Genomic DNA, 26,236 nt, shown 5'->3' on the forward strand with positions numbered 1-26,236 from the left:
CCCTGTGAAGTTTTTTGGTTTTTGTTTCTTTTCTCCCAAGAGAACTGGAGAAGAACTGACTAGGGAGGAAAGGAATAAGAACTGAAAAAGCTTAAGGTTGCAAACAGGATGACAACAATGAAATCTGATGGATAAGGATGAAATAGCAAAGTTGTAGCTTGAGAAAGAAGAAAGCAGCAAAAAGAGGGACTGGATGCTAAGATTCTAGGCTGAGCGGGCACAGGGCTTGGGTGTGCCAGCGTGTTCTGAGAGGGTCAGGCCAGGCTGCACCACCACGTGGTGCATGTGGTGCACCCTCCCATGTACAGAAGCCTTAACAGAGAGCCTTGCATTTACTTACCCCCTTGACTTGCCCAACTCTTCTGCAGAGGTGATGTATGAACATGGCCTGGTGAGCGCAAGTGCATGCTAACAAGATACAAATGCTCAGACGTTGCAGACAAATTAAAATTTATTGAGACAAACAAATGCACCTACTCAGGACTACAGTTAAGCATTTACTATTAACCAAAAGAGTCGTGTTCACATTCCAGATAAGTCTACATGGGAAAGCATTCAGAATTTACTAGGTTTATCTACTTCACTATTTCATCTACAACAGGGACAACAAACTTGACACTCAGGAGTTGGTGGGCTCTCATTACATTGCTACACATGGAACAGAGACAGACATCAGTGACTTTGAGAAAAAGGTATAAAAAGACCAAAACCACCCACTGTAGAAAGGGCTCTTGTTTGTTACTGTACAGTGTGGTCAAGGTTAAAAACAAAACTGTAGATGGCATCCTGGGAAGAGGAGAGGGGCAGACCTGGACAGACATGTTGTCATTCACTGCTGGGTGTGGGAAGATGGGCATAAAGGAGGAAGAACTGGTTCAGTAGGAGGGAATTCCCTACCTTGCCTACAACATGCCTAGAATGTTGACGGAAACAAAAAGACACTAATATGGTAGATAACTAACCATTGTGGAAGAAAATTCTGGGGCTTAACTTAGATGCTAAGGAAATGGTATCAAATTAAAGAACCATTTATAGAATAAGAATAAAACTATTCACTAAGGAGGTTCCAAAAATGAGTCATTGAAGTTTCAACTCCATACCTGTCTACAATAAGGGAATGGTTATCACAGTACTATATTTTTTAATCAAGATTTTGATGGATACTTTGTCACTATCTAAAGGACTCCTGCCAAGAAAAAAGAAAAGCAAAAATTCTTCTAAGGACAAAGTAACTAAAAAAATCACATCTTTAGTACTTACGCAAAGTACCTTTGAAAAAAACTAATGCTGTCTTGCCAAAGTGAGGCATGAAAAATGGCATTAATGTTGTTCCATTGATTTTGGGTTCCAGTCTTAGGAGGGCTTTTTATTTAATATTTTAATGAATCAAAATATCTTCTTGGAATATCTCTGAAAATAAGCATCTCATTACCTTCCTGGGAATTGACTAGTGAGCACTCTTCTCCATCATTAAGTTAATGCTAAGGATCTTTAAGTGTCATCTTAATTTGACACTTGTCATAAGATAATTAGGCAAATTAAAATCAGTGTTTCACTCTGTTCCTAGAAGTTTCTCTAAGTGAAACCAATTTGTCGATTTTAATTCATTCTCTTGTGCATTTTTCTAAGCTCAGAGGAGACGATAACAATGGTTTTCTCAGATGGCCTAGACTGAGATTTTTTAATATGTCTCGATTCTTTTATATACGTGATTATAATTTAGCTGCAATTAAGCGCCTGTTTTTTTTTTTTTTTTTTTTTATAAATTATCATCTCAGAGTTTTGTTCAAGTGAGAAAAAAAATTCAAACAGAAGTGATGGAGTTGAGATCCCAATATAGAGCTTGTCTATGGTCACCTGATACCTAGGGTCCTGGCTGTACTCATGTCTTTCAGGCCGAACAAGTTCAGTGTATCAAGTAATTTCATGTCCCATCTGAGCCAACTCCAGGGATAAGGCAAGTGGGCCTGGCCAACACAGGGATTTAAAAATACTAGTTTGAGGTGGGCTGGTAAAGTAGAAACAAATTGTCAGTTTGGAGTAGGGGTTGGTCAGCTACCACTATAATCATAGTTTGGCTGAATATATTTTTTGCCTGAGTTTGTGTGGTCTCCTTGTGGACTGGCTGGAGCGCAGGAGGGGAAGAAAACAAATGTGGGCCACAGAGCCTTGCTGGGTGGCTGGTGAGGAAGGTGGAAACCAGGTTGTGCAGGAGCTTAAGGCCCATACTGAACTAAATGGGGCCACTTGGAAGACTACTCTTTGGTACTTGTATTGGGAGAAATCCTAAAGATTGTAGAGATGATGACCCTATCAAATTTGGAGATGGATTCTAATCAGGAGTTGACTTAGGGCAAAGAAATGCAATGGTGAAGGGCTTTCTTCAAGAGTCCCTTGACACATGTATGGGGGAGGGGATGAGGACAGGATTAGCTCTTAAAAAATCCCACCCTGGCTTCCCATGTGCTGTTATAAAGTTCTTTCTGGGCCTCCATCTGAGATTGTTTACAAATGTTAAGTGATCAAAGAAATCTGTAGAGCTTTTGTAGCCTCATCATGATGTGTGAATAGATAGGGGCCAAACTGAAAGATTGAGTTAAGGATGCAAAATTTTCTTCTGCTAAGGAACAGCAAGGATACTGTCTTCTTAGAGAGCAGGGGGTATGTGTACCTGCCTTACAAAAAAGCCCTTGAGTAGGTAGGGGAGAGAGGGGTCTGCCACAGACAGGAGTGCCACAGCCCGAAGCGGGGTTGGAGCTGAAATGAGAGCAATGGCTTGTGAAGCTGCCCACGTGGGAGTCTCATGGCTTCTGTGAGGAAAGCGATTTAGGCAGACAGAGGCTTATCCAAATCAAAGAGGCTTCCAGTAACTCCGCCGCCGCAGATGGAAGCAGCCTCCTCAGCCTGCAGGCTATAAGTGCCAACTGGTAGTGCAAAAAAAAAAGGACTTCGATACAGATTTGCTATTCTAGAAATGACGATCCAGGTCTGGACAAGCTGACAAATGTGTAATTGTTTTTCAAATAATTTTTTAATAGATATCCAATGCCCCCCCCCTTTTTTTCTGAGTGGTGTATACAGTGTCTTCTGTATATACTTACCTATTTATGCACATACAGACAGAAGTATCCAGATACCTTTTTTTAATAAAGAAAATTGATTCCCCAAAGGGACTCTTGACTGAATTAAGGCTGTTATTTGTAGGAAGCCAGATCGAGTGAAGTGAAAAACTGATTTGTAATAATAGACACTGGGGGTGGTGGGGGGGCAGGTTGGGCAGGGGGGGAAAGGTACAGTGTGGCGTGTTTTCCACAACATCTACAGGACACAAGAAAAGCACTTAGACACGGTAAGGCTGGGAACCATGCTGTAATAACCACCCATGTGGGTGACTGGAAAGGGTCTTTGACGTTTAGAGGGTGGGGGCTCCCTGCACTGTCAGAATCCCACATACATCACATGCTTGTTGTAAAAAAACTCACAGAAGGGAAGGAGGCTCTCATTCAGCCAGCCATTCCCCTGTCTAAAAAACAAAGCACAACACCCGTCTTCCCACACACCGTATGCAAAATCAGCATGATCCGGGAACAAGGAGTTGTCTTCCAAAACCCTAGCTTGGGTGGAGAGGGCGACGATGGAGAAGAGGCTGTGTGCTGTGGAGTCTTAGAGACAAATGCAGGAACGGGAAGTGACTTGCAATTCTGTGCAGACCTCGTGTCCTCCTCCGTGTGGGGACTACCATATGTACCCGACCTCATCCTCTTTGTCGTCATCCTCATCCTCGTCATCCTCCGTCACCGCCCGGGCATGCACCCGTGGCTTCCCCAGTCTGTCCTTGGGTCCCAGCTCCTGCTCATCCTCCAGGTCATCCAGCAGAACCACAGAGCCACCGCTGCCAAAGTCCCCCGAGGTCTCCTGCTCCTCCTCTGAAAGGAGGAAGAAGAGATGGGAGGTAAGTTTCTACTTATGCCTCACGACCTCCTTAGCTGTAGGGCAAAACCATGCAGTTAACCTTTTGAACATGGGAGCATCCCCATCTACCTGGTAGGGACCACAAGCTTTAGTCTGTTTAAAGCTCCAGAATTCTAGGGAGGTTTATCCTGAGAGTTACTCTTGGCCTGCAGCCAGTCCCTGACTGTCAAAAACTGCTGTCCAGTTCAATGGTCATGGTGAGCTCCTGCCACTCAAAAAACTAGCTATGCATCATCTCATGTGATTCCAGGTTTACTGTGTCTCCATTGTCAGCTTGCTCACTGTAGACCACAGTGACCTCTTGAGATTCTTCTACCCAGATCCTCATACAGTGAGTACTTATGAGTCTCTAGAGGTCACTGAGGGGCAGGTGCAGAAGGCCTTACTCACCACAGTTCACAGCACCCTGTTTCCTGGAGCCGGCTAGCTCGTTGCCATATTTATCCACACACCAGCACTGTCCCGTGCTGCCGTGGCACTGTGTGGCTTTGTAATAGCCCTCCTCATTACACCGAGGGATGAATGCTCCTGGGGGAACAAAAGGTACAGCTTGAATCAGAAAGTCAAAATTGCTTAGTTGTGTCTGACTCTTTGTGACCCCATGGACTATACAGTCCATGGAATTCTCTAGGCCAGAATACTGGAATGGATAGCCTTTCCCTTCTCCAAGGGATCTTCCCAAACCAGGGATCAAACCCACGTCTCCCGCATTGCAGGAGGATTCTTTACCAGCTAAGTCACAAGGGAAGACCAAGAATACTGGAGTGGGTAGCCTATCTCCTCTCCAGTGGATCTTCCTGACCCAGAAATCAAACCCGGATCTCCTGCATTACAGGCAGATTCTTTATGAACTGAACTTGAATCAGAGAAGTGCACAGATAGAGTTAATGCCTTCTAAAACAGACAACTTATGTAGAAAAACATCTACTTCTACTTTAGTGATTATGCCAACACCTTTGACTATGTAGATCACAATGAACTGTGGAAAATTCGAGATGGGAATACCAGACCACCATACCTGCCTCTTGAGAAATCTGTATGCAGGTCAAGAGGCAACAGTTAGAACTGGACATGGAACAACAGACTGGTTCCAAATTGGGAAAGGAGTACATCAAGGCTGTATATTGTCACCCTGCTTATTTAACTTATATGCAGCGTACATCATGAGAAATGCCAGGCTGGGTGAAGCACAACTCAGAATCAAGATTGCTGGGAGAAATATCAATAACCTCAGATATGCAGATGACACCATCCTTCTGGCAGAAAGAGGAGAGGAACTAAAGAGCCTCTTGATGAAAGTGAAAATGACAGTGAAAAAGCTGGCTTAAAACTCAACATTCAAAAAACGAAGATCATGGCATTGGGTCCCATCACTTCATGGCAAATAGATGGGGAAACAATGGAAACAGTGAGAGATTTTATTTTCTTGGGCTCCAAAACCACTGCAGATGGTGACTGCAGCCATGAAATTAAAAAATGCTTGCTCCTTGGAAGAAAAGCTATGATCAACCTAGACAGCATATTAAAAAGCAGAGACATTACTTTGCTGACAAAGGTCCGTCTAGTCAAAGCTATGGTTTTTCCAGTAGTCATGTATGGATGTGAATTGGACTGTAAAGAAAACTGAACACCAAAGATTTGATGCTTTTGAACTGTGGTGTTGGAGAATATTCTTGAGAGTCCTTGGACTACAAGGAGATCCAACCAGTCAATCCTAAAGGAAATTAGTCCTGAATATTCACTAGAAGGACTGATGCTGAAGCTGAAACTCCAGTACTTTGGCCACTTGATATGAGGAACTGACTCATTTGAAATGACCCTGATGCTGGGAAAGATTGAAGGCAGGAGGAGGAGGGGACAACACAGGATGAGATGGTTGGATGCCATCACTGACTCGATGGACATGAGTTTGAGCAAGCTCCAGGAGCTGGTGATGAACAGGGAAGCCTTGCGTGCTGCAGTCCATGGGGTCTCAAAGAGTCAGACATGACTGAGTAACAACTGAACTGAAGACAGACAAGAGGGTTCACACATTGGACAATGTTTGCTGTCGAGCCAGCAAGAAAGAATGGCATGCTTCATTATAACCTAGTGAAGTTTTCAGGGGCCTATGACTTACTCAAGGTTAGAAAGGATTCCTTCTTTGATCATGAGTTCAACTTTTCCCTGTGGTTCTACTCTTTTATTTCAGAAGTTTTCCAAGTTTTATTGAAATATAATCAACATGTAACTGGCATGGTCTTTCCAGGTGGTGCTAATGGTAAAGAATCCGCCTGCCAATATAGAAGACACAAGAGACATGGGTTCGACCCCTGAGTCAGGAAGATGCCTTGGAGGAGGAAATGGCAATCCACTCCAGTATTCTTGCCTGGGAAATTCCATGGACAGAGGAGCCTGGCAGGCTACAGTCCATGGGGCTGCATGGATTTGGACACAACTAAGCAAGTGAGAACACACACACATAATTGACATACAGCACTGTAGAAGATTAAGGTGTACAGTATAATGGTTTGACTTATATACTGTGAAATGATAAGCACAATAAATTTTGGTTACATCCAACATCTCATATAGAAAAAAAGTTTTTTTCCTTGTGAGAACTCTCAGGATTTACTCTCTTAACACTTTCATATCTACTATACTGTGGCGTTAACTATCGATATTGTGTTGTGTGTTATATCTTCAATATTTATTTATCTCTTAACTGGAAGTTTGTACCTTTTGACCACCTTCATTCAATTCGCCAACTGTCAATACCCTGCCTGTGTTTATCACAAGTCTTATCTATTAATATTTCTTCATGAGTTTAAGATTAGACATACAAGTGACCATATGGTATTTTCTTTCTCTGATTTATTTCACTTAGGATAATGCTCTCAATATCCATCCATGTTGTTGCAATTGGCAGAGTTTCCTTTATTTTTTATGGATGAATGATATACTGTTATAAACTTGCACACACATATACTTGCACGCACACACACACACCAATGCATACACATCTTTATCCATTCACCCATCGAAGAACACTTAGGTTGTTTTCATATCTTGGCTAATGTGAACATGAGTGTGCAGATTTCTCTGTAGTATATTCATTTCCTTTGAATATATCCCCAGTAGTGAATTTCTGGATCATCTGCTGCTGCTGCTGCTAAGTCGCTTCAGTCGTGTCCGACTCTGTGCGACCCCATAGACAGCAGCCCACCAGGCTCCCCTGTCCCTGGGATTCTCCAGGCAAGAACACTGGAATGGGTTGCCATTTCGTTCTCCAATGCATTAAAGTGAAAAGTGAAAATGAAGCTGCTCAGTCGTGTCCGACTCTTAGCGACTCCGTGGACTGCAGCCCACCAGGCTCCTCCATGGGATCTTCCAGGCAAGAGTACTGGAGTGGGGTGCCATTGCCTTCTCCACTGGATCATATAGTAGTTTTTTTTTTTTAATTTGGGGGGAGAACCTCAATACTGTTTTTTTTATTCCCTTGTGGCTGTACCAATTTATAACCCCAGCAACAGTGCACAACAGTTCTCCTTTTCCCACATCCTTGCCAACATTTTTTATTCCTGTTATTCCTTTTTCATGAATCTCACAGGCAGAAGCTGATATCTTATTGTGGTTTTGGTTTTCATTTCCCTGATGACTAGTGATGCTGAGCACCTTTTCATGTCCCTGTTGACTACTGCAAATTGTATCATCTGCAAACAAAGAAAATTTTACATATTCCTTTCCACCTTGGATGACTTATTTCTTGCCTGATTGCTCTGTCTAGGACTTCCAGTATTACTTTGAATAGGAGTGGTGATACCTTTGTCTTTTTCTTGATCTTAAGAGGAAAAGCTTTAAACCTTTTACCATTGAATAGGATGCTAGCTGTGGTTGTCATATGTGGCCTTTATTAAATTGGGGTACATTGCTTTAATACATAATTTATTGAGGTTTGTATCATGAACAGATGTTGAGTTTTGTCAAATGGATTTACTCCATCTATTGAGATGATCATATAATATTTTTCTTTCATTCTGTTAATGTGATGCATCACTTGGCTGATTTGTGTGTGTAGAACCATCATCACCATCCCAGGAATAAATCCTACTTGATCATGGTGAATAATCCTTTTAATGTGATGCTTAATTTGGTTCACTAGTATTTTATTGAGAAATTTATTTTTGTGCATCTATATTCATCTGGGATATTGGCCTGTAGTTTCCTTGTAATGTTTTTTCTGGCTTTAGTAACAAGGTAACTCTGGCTTCCTAAAATGAGTTTGGGAGTGTTCCTCCCCTCTGAAATTTTTGGGAAGAGTTTGAGAATGATTGGTATTTTTCTTTAAATATCTGGTGAAAATCACCAGGGAAGTTATCTGCTCTTGGTCCTTTCTTTCCTGAGAGACTTTTCATTATTGATTTAATCTCCTCACTAGTTTCTTCAGATTTTCTATTTCTTCCTGATTAAATAAAGTTTTTTTAATACTTGAGAGAATCATAGGATTTTTTTTAATCCTTTATATATTTCTAATGAGTGGCACAATTAAAAAAAAAAAAAAAACCTGTTTTCCTCGAATAAATACTACTTGGCCATGATATATTGGATTTAATTTGCTGATCCTTTTATATCTGTGTTACTCAGTGATAGAGGTATATAATTTTGTTCATTTTCTCTATCAAAGCAACTCTTTTGTAAACTGATTCAGGTACTTTTCTTTTTCTATACTCCAGATGTTTTATATAAAATGAGAATGATCTCCATAAAGTATTCAGCTGTAGAAATATGTTGAGCCTAGTGCCTATTTTAGGAGGTGACAGTTGTATTTTGATTTAAATTAATTTGTTTTCTTAGTTGAGTCTTCTTTTTCTTCATGACCCAAATGTGGTAATTCATAGTATCCTTTTCAGTCAGGTTTTCATAATTGCTATGAGTTGGTTTATAGCAATGGTTTTCATAGTGTGGGCCCAGAAACAGCTGCAGCATCAGTGGGAAATAGCTTAGAAAATTTTTGAGCCTACCCCAAACCTACTGAGTTAAAAACTTTGACAGTAGGGCCTAGAAAACTGTAATAAACTCTCCAAGTGTTTCTGATGCACAGTGAAGTTTCAGAACCACACATTTATAGCATGCATCTATATCTGTGGTTACAAGGCTTCCCAGGTGGCTCAGTGGTAAAAGAATCTGCCTGCCAATGCAGGAGTTGCAAGAGATATGGGATCAATCCCAGGGTCAGGAAGATCCCCTGGAGGACGAAATGGTAACCCACTCCAGTATTCCTGCCTGGAGAATCCCATGGACAGAGGAGCCTGGCAGGCTACAATCCATAGGATTGAAAAGAGTTGGACACAACTGAGCATGCACATGTGCATATCTGAGGTTACATCCCATTTTTAAACTCATGAGAGCATTTGAGACTTTCATGTTGTCAAAGGTTTGTCTATTTGATCTGTTTTTGCTTTAGTCTTAACTGCATTGTCCTTACAGTTTTTTTATTTGAAATTTTAGTGGTTTTTTTTTTTCCAGAAATGCATTTGAAGCCATGAATGTTCCTCTAAGTTTTATTTTAGTTGCTTCTCTCTCTCTCTGGCACACAGTGCTTTCATTTTCATTCAGATCTAAATGTTTTGTATTTTTACTTTATTCATTTTTGACTATAAAAAAAATCTAGACATGTAAGATTGGATAATCTCTTTTTTGAATTCCACTTGTGGAGAATGAATATGATCTATGGTACTTTTTTGAGATATTTAGTTTTAGCTTTTTTTTTCCTATGACTCTATTTCTGCTTTTTATTTTCTTTTTATTTTAATCAGAGGTTAATTACAATATTGTGGTGGGTTTTGCCATACATTCACATGAATCAGCCATGGGTGTACATGTGTTCCCCATCGTGACCCTCCCTGCCACCTCCCTCCCCATCCCATCCCTCAGGGTCATCCCAGTGCACCAGCCCTGAGCACCATCTCATGCATTGAACCTGGACTGGTGATCTATTTCACATGTGATAATATACATGTTTCAATGCTATTCTCTCAAATCATCCTACCCTTGCCTTCTCCCAGAGTCCAAAAGTCTGTTCTTTACATCTGTGTCTCTTTTGCTGTCTCATATATAGGGTCATTGTTACCATCTTCCTAAATTCCATACATATGCATTAATACATAGATTGGTGTTTTTGTTTCTGACTTACTTCACTCTGTATAATAGGCTCCAGTTTCATCCACCTCATTAGAACTGATTCAAATGCATTCTTAATAGCTGAGTAATATTCCATTGTGTAAATGTACCACAGCTTCCTTATCTATTCATCTGCTAATGGGCATCTAGGTTGCTTCCATGTCCTGGCTATTGTAAACAATGCTGCGATGAACACTGGGGTACACACGTCTCTTTTAATTCTGCTTTCCTTGGTGTGTATGCCCAGCAGTGGGATTGCTGGGTCATATGGCAGTTCTATTTCCAGTTTTTTAAGGAATCTCCACACTGTTCTCCATAGTGTCTGTACTAGTTTGCCTTCCCACCAACAGTGTAAGAGGGTTCCCTTTTCTCCACACCCTCTCCAGCATTTATTGCTTGTAGACTTTTGGATAGCAGCCATCCTGACTGGCGTGTAATGGTACCTCACTGAGGTTTTGACTTGCATTTCTCTGATAATGAGCGATGTTGAGCATCTTTTCATGTGTTTGTTAGCCATCTGTATGTCTTCTTTGGAGAAATGTCTGTTTAGATCTTTGGCCCATTTTTTGATTGAGTCATTTATTTTTCTGGAATTGAGCTGCAGGAGTTGCTTGTATATTTCTGAGATTAATTCTTTGTCAGTTGCTTCATTTGCTATTATTTTCTCCCATTCTGAAGGCTATCTTTTCACCTTGCTTATAGTTTCCTTCATTGTGCAAAAGCTTTTAAGTTTAATTATATCCAATTTGTTTATTTGTGCTTTTATTTCCATTACTCTGGGAGGTGGGTCATACAGGATCCTGCTATGATTTACATCAGACAGTGTTTCGCCTATATTTTCCTCTAGGAGTTTTATAGTTTCTGGTCTTCCACTTAGATCTTTAGTCCATTTTGAGTTTATTTTTGTGTATGGTGTTAGAAAGTGTTCTAGTTTTGTTCTTTTACAAGTGGCTGACCAGTTTTCCCAGCACCACTTGTTAAAGAGATTGTCTTTTCTTCATTGTACATTCTTGCCTCCTTTGTCAAAGATAAGGTGTCCATAGGTGTGTGGATTTGTCTCTGGGCTTTCTATTTTGTTCCACTGATCTATGTTTCTGTCTTTTGCCAGCACCATACTGTCTTGATGACTGTTGCTTTGTAGTATAGCCTGAAGTCAGGCAGGTTGATTGCTCCAGTTCCACTCTTCCATCTCAAGATTGCTTTGGCTATTCAAGGTTTTTGTATTTCCATACAAATTGTGAAATTATTTGTTCTAGTTCTCTGAAAAATACCATTGGTAGCTTGATAAGGATTGCACTGAATCTGTAGATTGCTTTGGGTAGTGTACTTATTTTCACTATATTGATTCTTCTGATCCACGAACATGGTATATTTACCCAACTATTTGTGTCATCTTTGATTTCTTTCATCAGTGTTTTTTAGTTTTCTATATATCATCCATGACAAATGTCATGTGTGTTTGAAAAGACCATCTATTCTATGCCTGTGTACAAGAATACATATATTAAAATGCTAATGAATTATATTGTTCATTTCTCCTTTTGTCTTCTTGAACTATAAGTTCTCAAGAAGAGTTATAGTCAAGTCTCTGAATAGGTTAGGTATGACAGTTCCTCCTTGCAGTTCTGTTGTTTTTATGTGTGTTTCCTTTAAAAAATTTTTTATATTGAACTACAGTGGATTAACAATGTTGTGTTAGTTTCAGGTGTACAGTAAGGTGATTCAGTTATACACATACATATGTCTGGATTCCCTGGTGGCTCAGACAATAAAGAGTCTGCCTGCAATGCAGGAGAAATGAGTTCAATCCCCGGGTCAAGAAGATCCCCTGGAGAAGGAAATGGCAACCCACTCCAGTAGTCTTGCCTGGAAAATCCCATGGATGGGGAGTCTGGCAGGCTACAGTCCAGAGGGTCACGAAGAGTCAGACATGACTTGAGTGACTTCACTCTTACTTATTCTTTTTGAAATTATTTTCCTATTTACTTTATTACAGACTATTGAAGCGTCCCCTGTGCTATACAGCAGATCTCTGTCCATTGTCTATTTTAAATGTAGTAGTATGTCTATGTCAACCCTACAATTTTCTTTCTATGTGTGATCTTGTCTGTTTTTTGTATTAGGGTGATGGTGGCCTCATGGATAGAGTTTGGGAATGTTCCTTCCTCTGCAATTTTTGGGAAGAGTTTCAGAAGGATAGGTGTCAGCTCTTTACGAAATAACTGAAAGAATTCACCTGTGAAGCCATTTGATCCTGGACTTTTGTTTGTTGGGAGTTTTTAAATCACAGTTTCAATTTCAGTGCTTATGATTAGTCTGTTCATATTTTCTATTTTTTCCTGGTTCAGTCTTGGAAGGTTGCATCTTTCTGAGAATTCACCCATTTCTTCTTTGTTGTCCATTTTATTGGCATATAGTTGCTTGTAGCTGTCTATTATGATCTTTTGTATTTCTGTGGTGTTCATTGTAACTTCCCCTTTTATATTTCTAAATTCATTGAGTACTCTCCCTTTTTTTCATGATAAATCTGGCTAAAAGTTTATCAATTTTGTTTATCTTTTCAAAAAATCAGCTTTTAGTTTCATTGATCTTTTCTATTGTTTTCTCTATTTCATTTATTTCAGCTCTGATCTTTATGGTTTCTTTCTGTCTACTAACTTTGAGTTTTCATTATTCTTTCTCTAGTTGCTTCAGGCATAAGGTTAGGTTGTTTATTTGGGGTTTTTCTTGTTTTCTGAGGTAAAATTGCATTGCTATAAGCTTTTCTCTTAAAACTGCTTTTTTGCTGTGTCTCATAGGTTTTAGATGGTCATGTTTTTATTGTGATTTGTCTCTAGGTATTTTTTTATTTCTTGTTTGATTTCTTCAGTTATCCATTGCTTTAGTAGCATATTGTTTAGCTGCCACATATTTGTGTTTTTACAGTGTTTTTCTTTTAGTTGATTTCTAATCTCACAGCATTGTGGTCAGAAAAGATGCTTGATATGATTTGAGTTTTCTTAAATTTACCAAGACTTGCTTTGTGGCCCAGCATGTAATTAATCCTGGAGAATGTTCCATGTGTATTCTGCTGCTTTTAGATGGAATGTTCTATAAATAAAGTCCATGTGGTCTAATGTATCATCCAAGGTTTGTATTTCCTTATTGATTTTGTGTCTGGATCGTCTGTTAAAGTCCCTTACTTTCAGTGTATCACTATCAATTTCTCCTTTTATGGCTATTAATATTTGCCTTATATATTGCAGTGCTCCTATGCTGGGTGCATATATAGTTACATTATAATGTTACATTTTGTTTTAAAATTATAGGTATACCTGTTGAGACATAGTAATAGTATAGTAAAAGAAACATTTCAGCAAGATAATATTACATCGTTCTCTTAAGAACTGAAAACAAAGTAGGCAGCTTTTAATAGTCTCTGTCTCATAATAAATGAGTTTGGCCCATTCACATTTATTGTGATTACAGACATGCTTGTTTTATTTATTTATTTATTTATTTATTTTTTGACATGCTTGTTTTTATATCTACCACTGTACTTTGTGTTTCCTATCTTCCCTCTTTCCTTCTTTTGTTGAAATGATCAAATTTTCTTTTTCCATGGTTTTCCCTCATACATTTAAAACTATATATTCTTTTTCCAACATTTTTATTGTTACCTTAAAATACAGAGAGAAGTATATTTTCCCTAATAAGCTCTAATCTGTGTTTTATTTCTGAATAAATAAAAAGTTTAACATATTTTTTCACTGACCCCCCCCCAGCAGTCTGAAATGTTGATTCTACCTTGCTATCAAAATATTTTTATTGTTCTTATTTATTTAGATTTAGCAGCATGCCTTATTTAGATAAAATATGGAAAGGAAATAATTCCTTCTGGGATTATTTGTCTTCTGCATATTAAAACCTTTTGTGATATTTTAGTAAGTTTTGGGTTAATAAGTTTACTGAATCTGTGGTTTGAGAATATCTCTGCCATCACACTTGGATGATCACTGAGATAAATTTAATATTTCCAGTTCAAAGTGATTTTCTCCTCTTAAATCAGTGATACCAATCTGATTCTCACTCAACTGTAGGTAATATTTAGTTATGGCAGGTTTTTTTTTTTTTTTCATTTTTCTTAGGATGTGTTTGATGATTGTGTGCTCATTTACTATGGGATAAGTCTCCTCAGTGTGACCTAAGTAGTAACAATATATGTCAGTCATCTGAGGATGGAGGTCTCTGCTTACCACTCTAGATTTCTACTGCCTAATTTTGTGATTTTTGTTTTTTTAGAATGACTGTTTTTAAATTTACCTTTTATTTCTCAGACTAGACCTGGAAAAAAGGGTGCTAAGGCCAGCAGTAACCTCAGATCCAGCTACTACTCAACAAAGTACTCAAGTCTAGCAACTACTCAAACAGTGATCACCATTCCAAGATGACTAGGCTCTCAAGGATCAAATGAGATCACAGAAAGGACATTTCCCCAGTGAAAAATAATTCTGCTGGTGCCACAAGGAAGTAGCGCTCATATTCTAACTTAGATGTTCAGTCAGTGCACAGCACTCCTGGTCTTCAGGGAACAGGAGGAAGAGGGGAAAAGAAGATGCTTTCAATAAACAAAAAGCAGAGAAGATTTTGCCAGCAAATAGAAAGCTGAGGAAATGCTGATCCTTATCCTTGAGCTGCAGTTGGAAAACAAGAGCATTTAATAGAGCACAAAAATGCATACCAGGTTGAGCCCCCAGGATGGTTAGAAGCAGGTGCTGTTCTATATCTATAATGTAATAAAATTATCATTTTTCTCTAAGTAGGCAGTAATCATACCTGATTATAATTTGTTATTGCTTGTTTTTGCTCAGAATGTGAATGCCCCTGAATACACATTTATTATATTAGATTTCCCCATGCAAAAAAATAATTTGTAGGCAGATAAATGGTATTTTTATGAGTCAGCTAGAATAATATCCCTTATGTGGAGAGGTGTGATAAAGTGCATTTCAAAACTAGGTGGGATTCACAGTAGGAAAGAGGTAGGCCTTTTATTCCTATGAACTGGAGAAAATAAAAGATGAGACATATTATCTCAGACCACATTACTTTACAAATATATCATTATTAATGAAGCAGTAAGAAGATATCCATATATCCAAAATAATTTTTTTTTTAAAAGCACTATTAGTTCTCTTAAGCACATCACTCAAACCCAAAATAACCTCCCACGTGGAAGCATCAGATCATTAAACACAAGTCCTTGCACTGGAGGAAAGCCCCATGGAAGAGAGATCCAGAAAGATGCTTTTGTGTCTTTCAACATCAGGAAAGAACCTACACTCGTGTCCAGATCACAAAACTCTTGAGTTCTTGATGAGTTGAAAAGGGTGTTATCAGAAATGGAAAGTCTGAGGCAAGCCAGTGAAATAAGTAATTTTTAAAAGTAGAAGGAAGAAATAAGATCCACTTTGAGGTGACCTGAAAATCAGATGAAGAGAAATGGCCCAAGTTTGCAGACCATCTCCAATTGACAATCTGCAACAACTTTGCCCATTTCCTTCAAGAAAATAAAGAGATAACTGCCTGAAATGGCAGGCTGTTTAGGGGATGCACCTGCTCCTGAATGCTTAATGAGAATAATCCTGAATTATTGTGTTGTGGCTGTCAGTTCTCTTTTTAAAAAGCAAGGGAAGCAATGCAGACTCTTTTTGGGCAAACAAATGAGGTGTTTGTGATTATCTCAGCAGTGGCCTGGTCTGAGTACCACAACTACAGGAGTGCTGCAGAAAGGAGGGTATGGGGCAAAAGGGAACCTTCAACAGCCAGCCACAGATGTGCATGCCAGGGAAAGACACACACACACCCCACTAGCTTCCACCTCAACATTGGGATAAAAGATAAGAGGAGAAATGTAAAGACAGAGTCCAGGGATCATGCAAATGAAACAGAAATGTGTTGAAGTGCACTCAAGTCCTTGGACCCTGTCTGGTAAATTTAGAAAGGAATCAGCTCATCTTCCTCCTTTAATGGACACCTTGATCTGGGGAATATACGAAATTCTATAATTTATAGATTTTATCATTTTAACTTGGAACACTTGAGAGCTGCATTTAATGGCCATACTTGAAAGAAAAAAAAATCCAAGATCAGGTAATAGTTAGCAGTAAAGACGGTGCTCAATTTCAGCTCTGGTGACCTGCCTACTGGTCCTGGGTTCACCTTTGATCTCTCTTCCAACTGACGGAGCATGTAGCATTTCTCAGCCGGCTCTCTGATCCTCAAGAGTATGTCCTGTGGCATATTACCAGCTTCCTAGAAGAACCTTGTCTTGGGTAAAATGAGGCATTTCTTTCACAAAGCACTGGTCCCTAATTGAATAACCGTTGCTGTGCTAGATATTACACAAGACACGGATGGTTTAATTAGTTGTTTAAATGAGTAGCAAGAAATGGTACTTACCCAACAGGCTTTTCCCTTTGCTCAACTTCTGGATCCTGTTCATTTCATTCTGGCAAGGGAGACCTAAAAAATAATTTATGAAAGTCAGTTTCCAGATGGTAAGGGATATAATCTCTAATGATTGGTTTCACTCTTGACGTGAAATGTAGACAATGACACACCTGGGAGTGGAATTACTCCATCTGCTGTTACTTTGCAGCAAAACAAATTCAGGCCATTAGTGTTACTAATTTTAAAAAAAACATCCTATACCACTAGGTACTTAAAATAGTATTTGGGGGCTATTTGCATGTCTAGGAATCTTTCTTCTCACCACCAGTTTAAGCAGATATCAATTGTCTAGTAGGGTGATTTCATTATTTACTTCCTCATATTTACCACCTCAGGTGGTATGGTGGTAAAGAATCTGTGTGCCAATAGAGGAGACACAAGAGACCACTCAGGTTTGCTCCCTGGGTCAGGAAGAGCCTCTGGAGTAGGAAATGGCAACCCACTCCAGTATTCTTGTCTAGAAAATTTCATGAACAGAGGAGCCTGGCTGGCTACAGTCCATGGGGTTGCAAAGAATTGGACACGACTGAGCGACTGAGCATATAAGAAAAAGTCTCCTGTCAGCCAAGATTATATGAGCTGAGAACCAGGATGAAAGGTTATTAGTGGGTACATGTGCTAAATCCACAGACTGGGACAAAAACTATCTATCCCACGTCTTCTTGCAGGATAGAAATAGGATTACAATGGCTACTTCTGACTTCATGACTCACTACCCCAGGAAAGTCAAACATAGGTCTCTAAGGACAACTCTGAAGGTACAGAAGAGATATAGAGAAGCAGTGAGTATAGAAGAGTAACACCTTGACTCTGGATTCTGCCACCTCCTAGCTAAGTATTAATACTTTGGACCAGTCTCTTTATAATGCTCAGCCTCCAAGTCTCATTTAAAAAACAAATGCCGTTACAAACAAACTCAAGTGCAGGGCTGATAGAGTGGGAGCCACATGGCTAAAGAGGGCACATGGAAGTGTGTCGTACCCTTTTGACTTCCACTCCAAGCAAAAAGAAGGGGGATCTCACTAATCTTAAATTTTACCATGACCTGCCATTGCAGATGCTATGGCCCTGGGAGGCTCTGCTCATAGGAAGACTGCTCACAGTCTTCCCACAGAGACCACAACATTCTGATTGTGGAAAAAAATATCACTCTTTCCAATCAGGGCACTTACATACCTCTGGTTAAGGCAGTCACCTCATTCTAGGGGCCTGGCATTATACCCCCAGATAATCATTAGATCTAAGACGTTGCTTCACTCAGCCCCCACCTGGACTCTGGGGCTAAAACCACATGATTTTCTATGAACTCAAGCCCAAAACTATCATTACGGTTAATGATGAACCACTACAAGCATTCCTATTGAAGTAAAAATCATGGCTATTATTATTAAGATCGATTTGGAAGGGCCAGCTGATGTGATTAGAAAAGAGAAATAAATGAGGTATAAAAATTGAAAAGAGAAAAAATTATCACTCTTTCCAGATAATATGACTGCACACCTGAAAAATTCAAGGAAGCCAACCAGAATAAGTATCATAAATAAAATGAGAAAAATGGATTTTGTTTACACTGGCAACAATAATAAGCACAAGGGAAGTATATCTGTGAGAATAAAACTTATAGCTCCACTGGTTAACAGACAAAGTGTTCTAGGATAAAAGGAGTCAATATTATATAGCTCTCAACTCTCTCTAATTTTGTCTGATTCTAAAGAAATACCAGTAAGATTTTTAAACAGAATAAACTGATTATAAAATTCAAAGAGTTCAAACCTACAGGACATACAACAATAAACATAAAAACAAGAATATTCAGGAAAATTCTGATAAAAAGATTAATGGTAGGAGGCTGTGGTTGTTGTTGTTTAGTCACTAAGTCCAACTCTTTGCGGTCCCATGGATGGCGATGCGCCAGGCTTTCCTGTCCTTCACTACCTCCCTGAGTTTGTTCATTCATATCCATTGAGTCATTGATGCTATCTAACTATATCATCTGCTGCCCCCTTCTCCTTTTGCCATCAATCTTTCCCAGCATCAGTATCTTTTCCAATGAGTCAGCTCTTTGCATCAGGTGGCCAAAGTATTAGAGCTTTAGCTTCAACATCAGTCCTTCTAATGAATATTCAGTGTTGATTTCCTTTAGGATTGACTGGTTTGATCTCCTTGCTTTCCAAGGGACTCTCAAGAGCCTTCTGAAGCACCACAATTTAAAAGCATCAATTCTTCGGCCCTCAGACTTCTTTTCTAAAGGCAGAAATCAAAGAGGAACTAAAGAGCTTCTTGATGAGAGTGAAAGAGGAGTGTGAAAAAACTGGCTTGAAACTCAACATTCAAAAAACTAAGATCATAGCATCCACTCCCATAACTTCTTGGAAAATAGATGGGGAAAATGTAGAAACAGTGACAGATTTTATTTTCTCGGGCTCCAAAATCCCTGCAGACAGTGAGTCCAGCCATGAAATTAAAAGATGTTTGCTCCTAGGGGAAAAAGCTATGACAAACCTAGACAGAATATTACAAAGCAGAGATATCACTTTGCCAACCAAGATCTGTAAGTCAAAGTTATGGGTTTTTCAGTAGTCATGTATGGATGTGAGAGTTGAACCATAAAGAAGACCAAAAAATTGATGCTTTCGCATTGTGGTATTGGAAAAGACTCTTGAGAGTCCCTTGAACAGCGAGGAGGTCAAACTAGTCAATCCCTAAGGAAATCAACCCTGAATATTCACTGGAAGGACGGATGCTGAAGATGAAGCTGCAATACTTGGGCCACCTGATGTGAAGGACTGACTCACTGGAAAAGGTCCTGAGCTGGGAAATATTGAGGGCAGGAGGAGAAGGGGGCAACAGAGGATGAGATGGTTGGATCGCCTCATCAACTCAATGGACATGAGTTTGAGCAAACTCTGGGAGATGGTGAAGGACAAGGAGGCCTGGCATGCTGCAGTCCATGGTGTTGCAAAGAGTTGGACACAACTTAGTGACTGAAAAACAACAGCCTTCTAAATGGCCCAACTCTAACATCTGTATATGACCACTAGAAAAGCTATGGCTTGGACTACATGGACCTTGGTTGGAAAAGTGATGTCTTTGCTTTTTAGTATGCTGTCTAGGTTTGCCATAGCTTTTCTTCCAAGGAGCAAGCATCTTTTAATTTCATGACTGTAGTCATTGTCCACAGCAACTTAAGAGCCCAAGAAAATAAAATCTGTTATTGCTTCCACTTTTCCCCTTCTATCTGCCACGAAGAAATGGGAGTGGATGCCATGATCTTAGTTTTTTGAATGCTGAGTTTCAAGCCAGCTTTTTCACTGTCTTCTTTCACCCTCATCAATAGTTCCTCTACATTTTCTGCCATTAGAATGGTATCATCTGCATATCTAAGGTGGTTGATATTTCTCCTAGCAATCTTGATTCCAGTTTGTGATTCATCCACTCTGGCATTTTTCATGATGTATGCTGCATACAAGTTAAATAAGCAGAGTGACAATATATAGCCTTGTTGTACTCCTTTCCCAATTTTGAAAAATTTGAAAAATTGTCCATTGTTCCATGTCCAGTACTAACTGTTGCTTCCTGACCAACATACAGGTTTCTCAGGAGACAGGAAAGGTGGTCTGGTACCTCTTTAAGAATTTTCCACAGTTTGTTGTGATCCACACAGTCTCAGGCTTTAGCACAGTCAGTGAAGTAGTGAAGTGAAAGTCTCTCAGTCATGCCTGACCCTTTGCAACCCCATGGACTATATAGTCCAAGGAATTCTCTAGGCCAGAATACCTGAGTGGGTAGCCTTTCCCTTCTCCAGGGGATCTTCCCAACCCAGGGACTGAACCCAGGTCTCCCACATGGGAGACAGATTCTTTACCAGCTGAGCCTCAAGGGAAGCCCAAAGTAGTGAAGCAGAAGTAGATGGTTTTTCTGGAACTCCCTTGCTTTCTCCATGATCCAACAGATGTTGGCAGTTCAATCTCGGGTTCCTCTGCCTCTTCAAAACCCAGTTTGTACATTTGGAAATTCTCAGTTTACATACTATTGAAGCCTACCTTAAAGGATTTTGAGCATAACCTTGCTAGCATGTGAAATGAGTGCAATTATATGGTAGATTGATCATTCTTTTGCAGTTCCTTTCTTAGGGATTGGAATGAAAACTGACCATTTCTAGTCCTGTGGCCACTGCTGAGTTTTCCAAATTTGCTGACATGTTGAATGCAGCACTTTAACAGCGTCAACTTTTGGATTTTAAATCAGTCAGCTGGAATTCCATCACTGCCACTAGCTTTACTGGTAGCAATGCTTCCTAAGACCAACTTGACTTCACACTCCAGGATATCCAACTCTAGGTGAGTGACCACATCATCGTGGTTATCTGGTTCATTAAGACCTTTTTGTCAAATTCTGTGTATTCTTGCTATCGCTTCTTAAATTCTTCTGCTTCTGTTAGGTCCTTACCATTTCTGTCCTTTTTGACTCCCATCCTTTCATGAAGTGTTCCCTTGATATCTCCAGTTTTCTTAAAGAGATTTCTAGTCTTTCCAATGATATTGTTTTCCTCTATTTCTTTGCATTGTTCATTTAAGAAGGCCTTCTTCTCTCTCCTTGCTGTTCTCTGGAACTCTACATTCAGTTGGGTATATCTTTCCCTTTCTCCTTTGCCTTTCGCTTCTCTCCTTTCCTCAACTATCTGTAAAGTCTCCTAGACAACCACCTTGCCATCTTGCATTTCTTTTTCTTGGACATGATTTTGGTCACTGCCTCCTATACAGTGGTACAAACCTCTGTCCATAGTTCTTCAGGCAATCTGTCTACCAGAAAAAATCTGTTGAATCCATTCATCACCTCCACTATATAATCATAAGGAATTTGATTTAGATCATACCTGAACGGCCTAGTAGTTTTCCCTACCTTCTTCAATTTAAGCCTGAATTTTTCAACAAGAAGCTGATGATCTGAGCCACAGTCAACTCCAGGTCTTGTTTTTGCTGACTGTATAGAGCTTCCTCATCTTCAGCTGCAAAGACTATAATCAATCTGATTTCACTATTGACCATCTGGTAATGTCCATGTGTAGCGTTGTCTCCTGTGTTGTTGGGAAAGTGTGTTTGCTATGACCAGTGCATTCTCTTGACAAAACTCTGTTAGCCTTTGCCCTGCTTAATTTTGTACTCCAAGGTCCAACTTGCCTGTTCTTCTGGGTTTCTGCTGACTTCCTACTTTGGCATTGCAATCCCCAATGATGAAAAGGACATCTTTTGTGTTAGTTGTAGAAGATGTTGTAGGTCTTCATAGAACTGGTCAACTTCAGCTTCTTAGGTATCAGTGGGTTGGGGCATCCAGTTCCAGTTCAGTCACTCAGTCATGTCCGACTCTTTGCAACCCCATGAACTGCAGCACGCCAGGCCTCCCTGTCCATTACCAAGTGCCTGAGTCCACCCGAACCCATGTCCATTGAGTTGGTGATGCCATCCAGCCATCTCATCCTCTGTCGTCCTCTTCTCCTCCTGCCCTCAATCTTTCCCAGCATCAGGGTCTTTTCCAATGAGTCAGCTCTTCGCATTAGGTGGCCAAAGTATTGGAGCTTCAGCTTCAACATCAGCCCTTCCAATGAACACCCAGGACTGATCTCCTTTAGGATGGACTGGTTGGATCTCCTTGCAGTCCAAGGGACTCTCAAGAGTCTTCTCTGACACCACAGTTCAAAAGCATCAACTCTTCGGCGCTCAGCCTTCTTTATAGTCCAACTCTCACATCCATACATGACCACTGGAAAAACCATAACCTTAACTAGATGGACCTTTGTTGACAAAGTAATTACCCTGCTTCTTAATATGCTGTCTAGGTTGGTCATAACTTTCCTTCCAAGGAGTAAGCATCTTTTAATTTCATGGCTGCAATCACCATCTGCAGTGATTTTGGAGCCCAGAAAAATAAAGTCAGCCACTGTTTCCACATCTATTTGCCATGAAGTGACGGGACTGGATGCCATGATCTTAGTTTTCTGAATGTTGAGCTTTAAGTCAACTTTTTCACTCTCCTCTTTCACTTTTATCAAGAAGCTCTTTAGTTCTTCTTCACTTTTTGCCATAAGAATGGTGTCATCTGCATATCTGAGGTTATTGATTTTTTTCCTGGAAGTCTTTATTCCAGCTTGTGCTTCATCCAGCCCAGCGTTTCTCATGATGTACTCTGCATATAAGTTAAATAAGCAGGGTGACAATATACAGCCTTGACGTACTCCTTTCCTGATTTGGAACTAGTCTGTTGTTCCATGTCTAGTTCTAACCATTGCTTCCTGACCTGCATACAGGTTTCTCAAGAGGCAGGTCAGGTGGTCTGGTATTCCCATCTCTTTCAGAATTTTCCACAGTTTATTGTGATCAACCCAGTCAAAGGCTTTGGCATAGTCAATAAAGCAGAAATAGAGGTTTTCCTGGAACTCTCTTGCTTTTTCGATGATCCAGTGGATGTTGGCAATTTGATTTCTGATTCCGCTGCCTTTTCTAAAGCCAGCTTCGACATCTGGAAGTTCATGGTTCACGAATTGCTAAAGCCTGGCTTGGAGAAATTTGAGCATAGATTTGAATTTTTGAGATGTTGAATGGTTTGCCTTGGAATGGGATAAAGATCATTCTGCCTTTGAAGTTGCATCCAAGTACTGCATTTTGAACTCTTGTTGACTATGAAGGCAGCTCCATTTCTTCTAAAGGATTCTTGCCCCAGAGCAGTAGTAATTAAGTCATCTTAATTAAATTTGCCCATTCCTGTCCATTTTAGTTTACTGATTCCTAAAATGTCAACGTTCAGTCTCTCCTGCTTGGTCACCTCCAATTTACCTTGATTCATGGACCTAACATTCCAGTTTCCTATGCAATATTATTTTTAACAGCATCAGACTTTATTTTTACCACCAGACATATCCACACTCAGCATTTGTTTCTGCTTTGGCCCAGTTGCTTCATTCTTTCTGGAGTTGTTAGTAATTTCCCTCCAGTCTTCCACAGTAGCATATTGGACACCTTCTGACCTGGGGGGCTCATATCTTTTTGCCTTTTCATACTGTCAACGGGGTTCCCTAGGCAAGAATACTGGAATGGATTGCCATTTCCTCCTGCAATGAACCATGTTTTGTCAGAACTCTTCACTATGACCCATCCGTCTTGGGTGGCCCTACATGGCATGGCTCATGGCTTCATTGAGTGATGCAAGTGCCTTTGCCATGATAAGGCTGTGATCCATGAAGGAGAGGAGAGAACGGACCACTAAATAATAAAACATGTCAATTAATAGGACTGAGCACCCAGAAATAGACATATATAGAATATATAGGAGTTGTATAAATGATAGAGGAAGCATTTCAAATTAGTATGGGAAAGATGGGTTAGTCAGTAAATGACAAGTGGGCAAGTAGTGAGACATCTCCAAGGATAGGGACCCTGCTTGACTACACACACACAAAAACTAAAATGATAAGAGATTTCAGTAAACAAAACCCCACAAAGGGACTAAAGAAAACAAAAGGAAATTGTTTTACTATCTCACAGTGGGAAATACCAATGTAAGCTTAACATAAGCTATATAGGTTCTAAGAATTCCTAAAATATAGACAGAGAAATTTGACTATCTTAAAACTTAAAATTTCTTCTTAGAAAAAACACACTAAGTCATAATTGGGAGGAAAACAAACTATTTGCAATACATATGACTAGAACAATTCTAATATTTTTGTATAGAATCCCTACTAAAAACAAACACACAAGAACCTAATCTGAAGACAATGTGTAAAAAATAAAGACATTAAGAATCTTACACTGACCTTAGAAATTATGTAACAGGTTTCTACACCCACTTTACAGATGGAAAAGCTGAGGCACAAAGGTTAAAAGATTTTACTAAAAGGAGCACTGGAATAACACATTCCTTGATTATGTTCTTGGGCTTTCTCTACCATGCTGAAAGTGGAGATCAATTAAGAGAAATGAGCCTTTTAGCATGCCATCAGATGGAGGAATGTGTTATTCTCTAGCTGTGTTTTTCTGCCCCAGTGCATGATAGATGGCCCTTCCCTACCCAGCATGGCGACCCTGGCCACTGGGCCCCACTTCCCTCCTGCCTTACCTCCAGGCTTCTGGAAGCAGTAGCACCACTCATTGTTAGACAGCTTGCCATCCTTGAAGGAGTCACAAGAATTGAAGAGAGGCTTGATACAGGGCTCGTACTTATCCAGGTAGATGGCGTTGATCTCTGAGTGGTCAAGCAGGAGGTCATAGTTCATATCCAACTTGTTGAACATCCAGCCCAGGGAGTCCTTGCAGATGGGCAGGATGCTGGTGTCAAACCCTGCGATGGAAAGGACATGTCTCAGCCTGCTCTCTCCTGCCCTGCTGGCTTCCCAGCTTTCTGTTCCAAAGGGAGCCCCAGGGCCCACCCCCTCCCCAGGTATATTCTCGGCAGCCTTCTACCAGAATATGTGGTGGTGGTTAGTTTTTAAATGAAACAATTTAAAATGCACTAAAATGGAAGTCAGCATTTGAGGAAAATGTTTTCTAACGGGAACAAATTCCCAATGCTAATTTATCCGTGATGTTAATAGGAGTTTTCATCTAATACAAAGATATTAGAAATTCATAAATAGGAATTTATCAGACTTGCTTAAAGCAAGGGATACCTGAAAGGAGGAGTACAGATATGGTGAGTAAGAAGACTAATGGATAATACTGCAAATTATGCTTTTCTATTGAGGAAAAATTATTTGAAAAAACAAAAGAACCTATTGTAAAAAGGATGGCAGTGAAATGAAACTAGGTGGCACAATCCAGAAGCAGTGATTATATCTCAAAGGACTATTCAATCCAAAAGTCTGAACATTAATGGGAAAACAAGCCTGATACCTGTGTTTGTTCTCCATTTTTTCTTTTCAGCAATCCCCTCAAGAGATACATGATATGGAATCCAAATTGACTCAGACAATCATTTCTTTCTTATTTCCCAGGGGTGGGGGGGAGGGGTAGTTTTCTTAAAGAATTGTTTCAACAATGGAAACTATATGTACTCAAATAATGACACTTGGCTTAACACTGGGGATAAGTCTACTGCAGACAAGCCCCAGAGAAGATATGCCCCACATCTAAAACTCATCTTTCTTTCAGAATCAAAACCACCAGGCCATTTCAAATTATTCCATAATCTGGATTTCTAAGACTGGTTTTATTTTCCTGAGAAAATGATGAAAATAGTTCACTTTTGAGTTACTTAAGGCACTCTTCTAAGCATTTTATACTTGATTATCTCACTGAATCCTTCTAACAGCTTATGAAATGATGCTTTACCCTCTCTAAAGATTTTTTTTTAAGCTCAAGGTTTAAGTTACTTATTCAAGGTCATACATCTGTGGGGCTGAGATTCAAGCTCAGGTGGCCCAACCTTGAGTCTACATTCTCGGTCCCTCCTCTTCTAGGGCTGCCTCTGCCTTGCATGACATGGGATCCTCCTACCCTGAGGACATCCAGTAGGTTTGGGTGCTAAGCTGAGGGATTAGCAACACAAGGGGTCATACAGTAACTGTCAGTCAGGCTCCTGATGGGTTTGATTGTCTCTCTGGGGTTCTTATCTATAGCCT

At 39.9% G+C, this 26,236-nt stretch overlaps 1 protein-coding gene across 1 annotated transcript in view; it reads right to left on the reverse strand.

The window, feature by feature from the left end:
* Positions 1-446: 446 nt before the first annotated feature.
* SPOCK1 (SPARC (osteonectin), cwcv and kazal like domains proteoglycan 1) overlaps positions 447-26,236 on the reverse strand; it is a 564,419-nt gene continuing 538,629 nt past the window's right edge. Inside the window, exons 8-11 of the mRNA XM_065918592.1 lie at positions 24,736-24,957; positions 16,573-16,635; positions 4,363-4,500; positions 447-3,926 (exon numbers count right to left, since the gene is read on the reverse strand). Of these exons, the coding sequence (XP_065774664.1) occupies positions 3,736-3,926; positions 4,363-4,500; positions 16,573-16,635; positions 24,736-24,957 (614 nt within the window). The 3' untranslated portion in view covers positions 447-3,735. The remainder of the gene's footprint in view (positions 3,927-4,362; positions 4,501-16,572; positions 16,636-24,735; positions 24,958-26,236) is intronic.

Source organism: Muntiacus reevesi, chromosome 1 (assembly GCF_963930625.1).
Source record: "Muntiacus reevesi chromosome 1, mMunRee1.1, whole genome shotgun sequence".
Classification (NCBI taxonomy): Eukaryota; Metazoa; Chordata; class Mammalia; order Artiodactyla; family Cervidae; genus Muntiacus; species Muntiacus reevesi.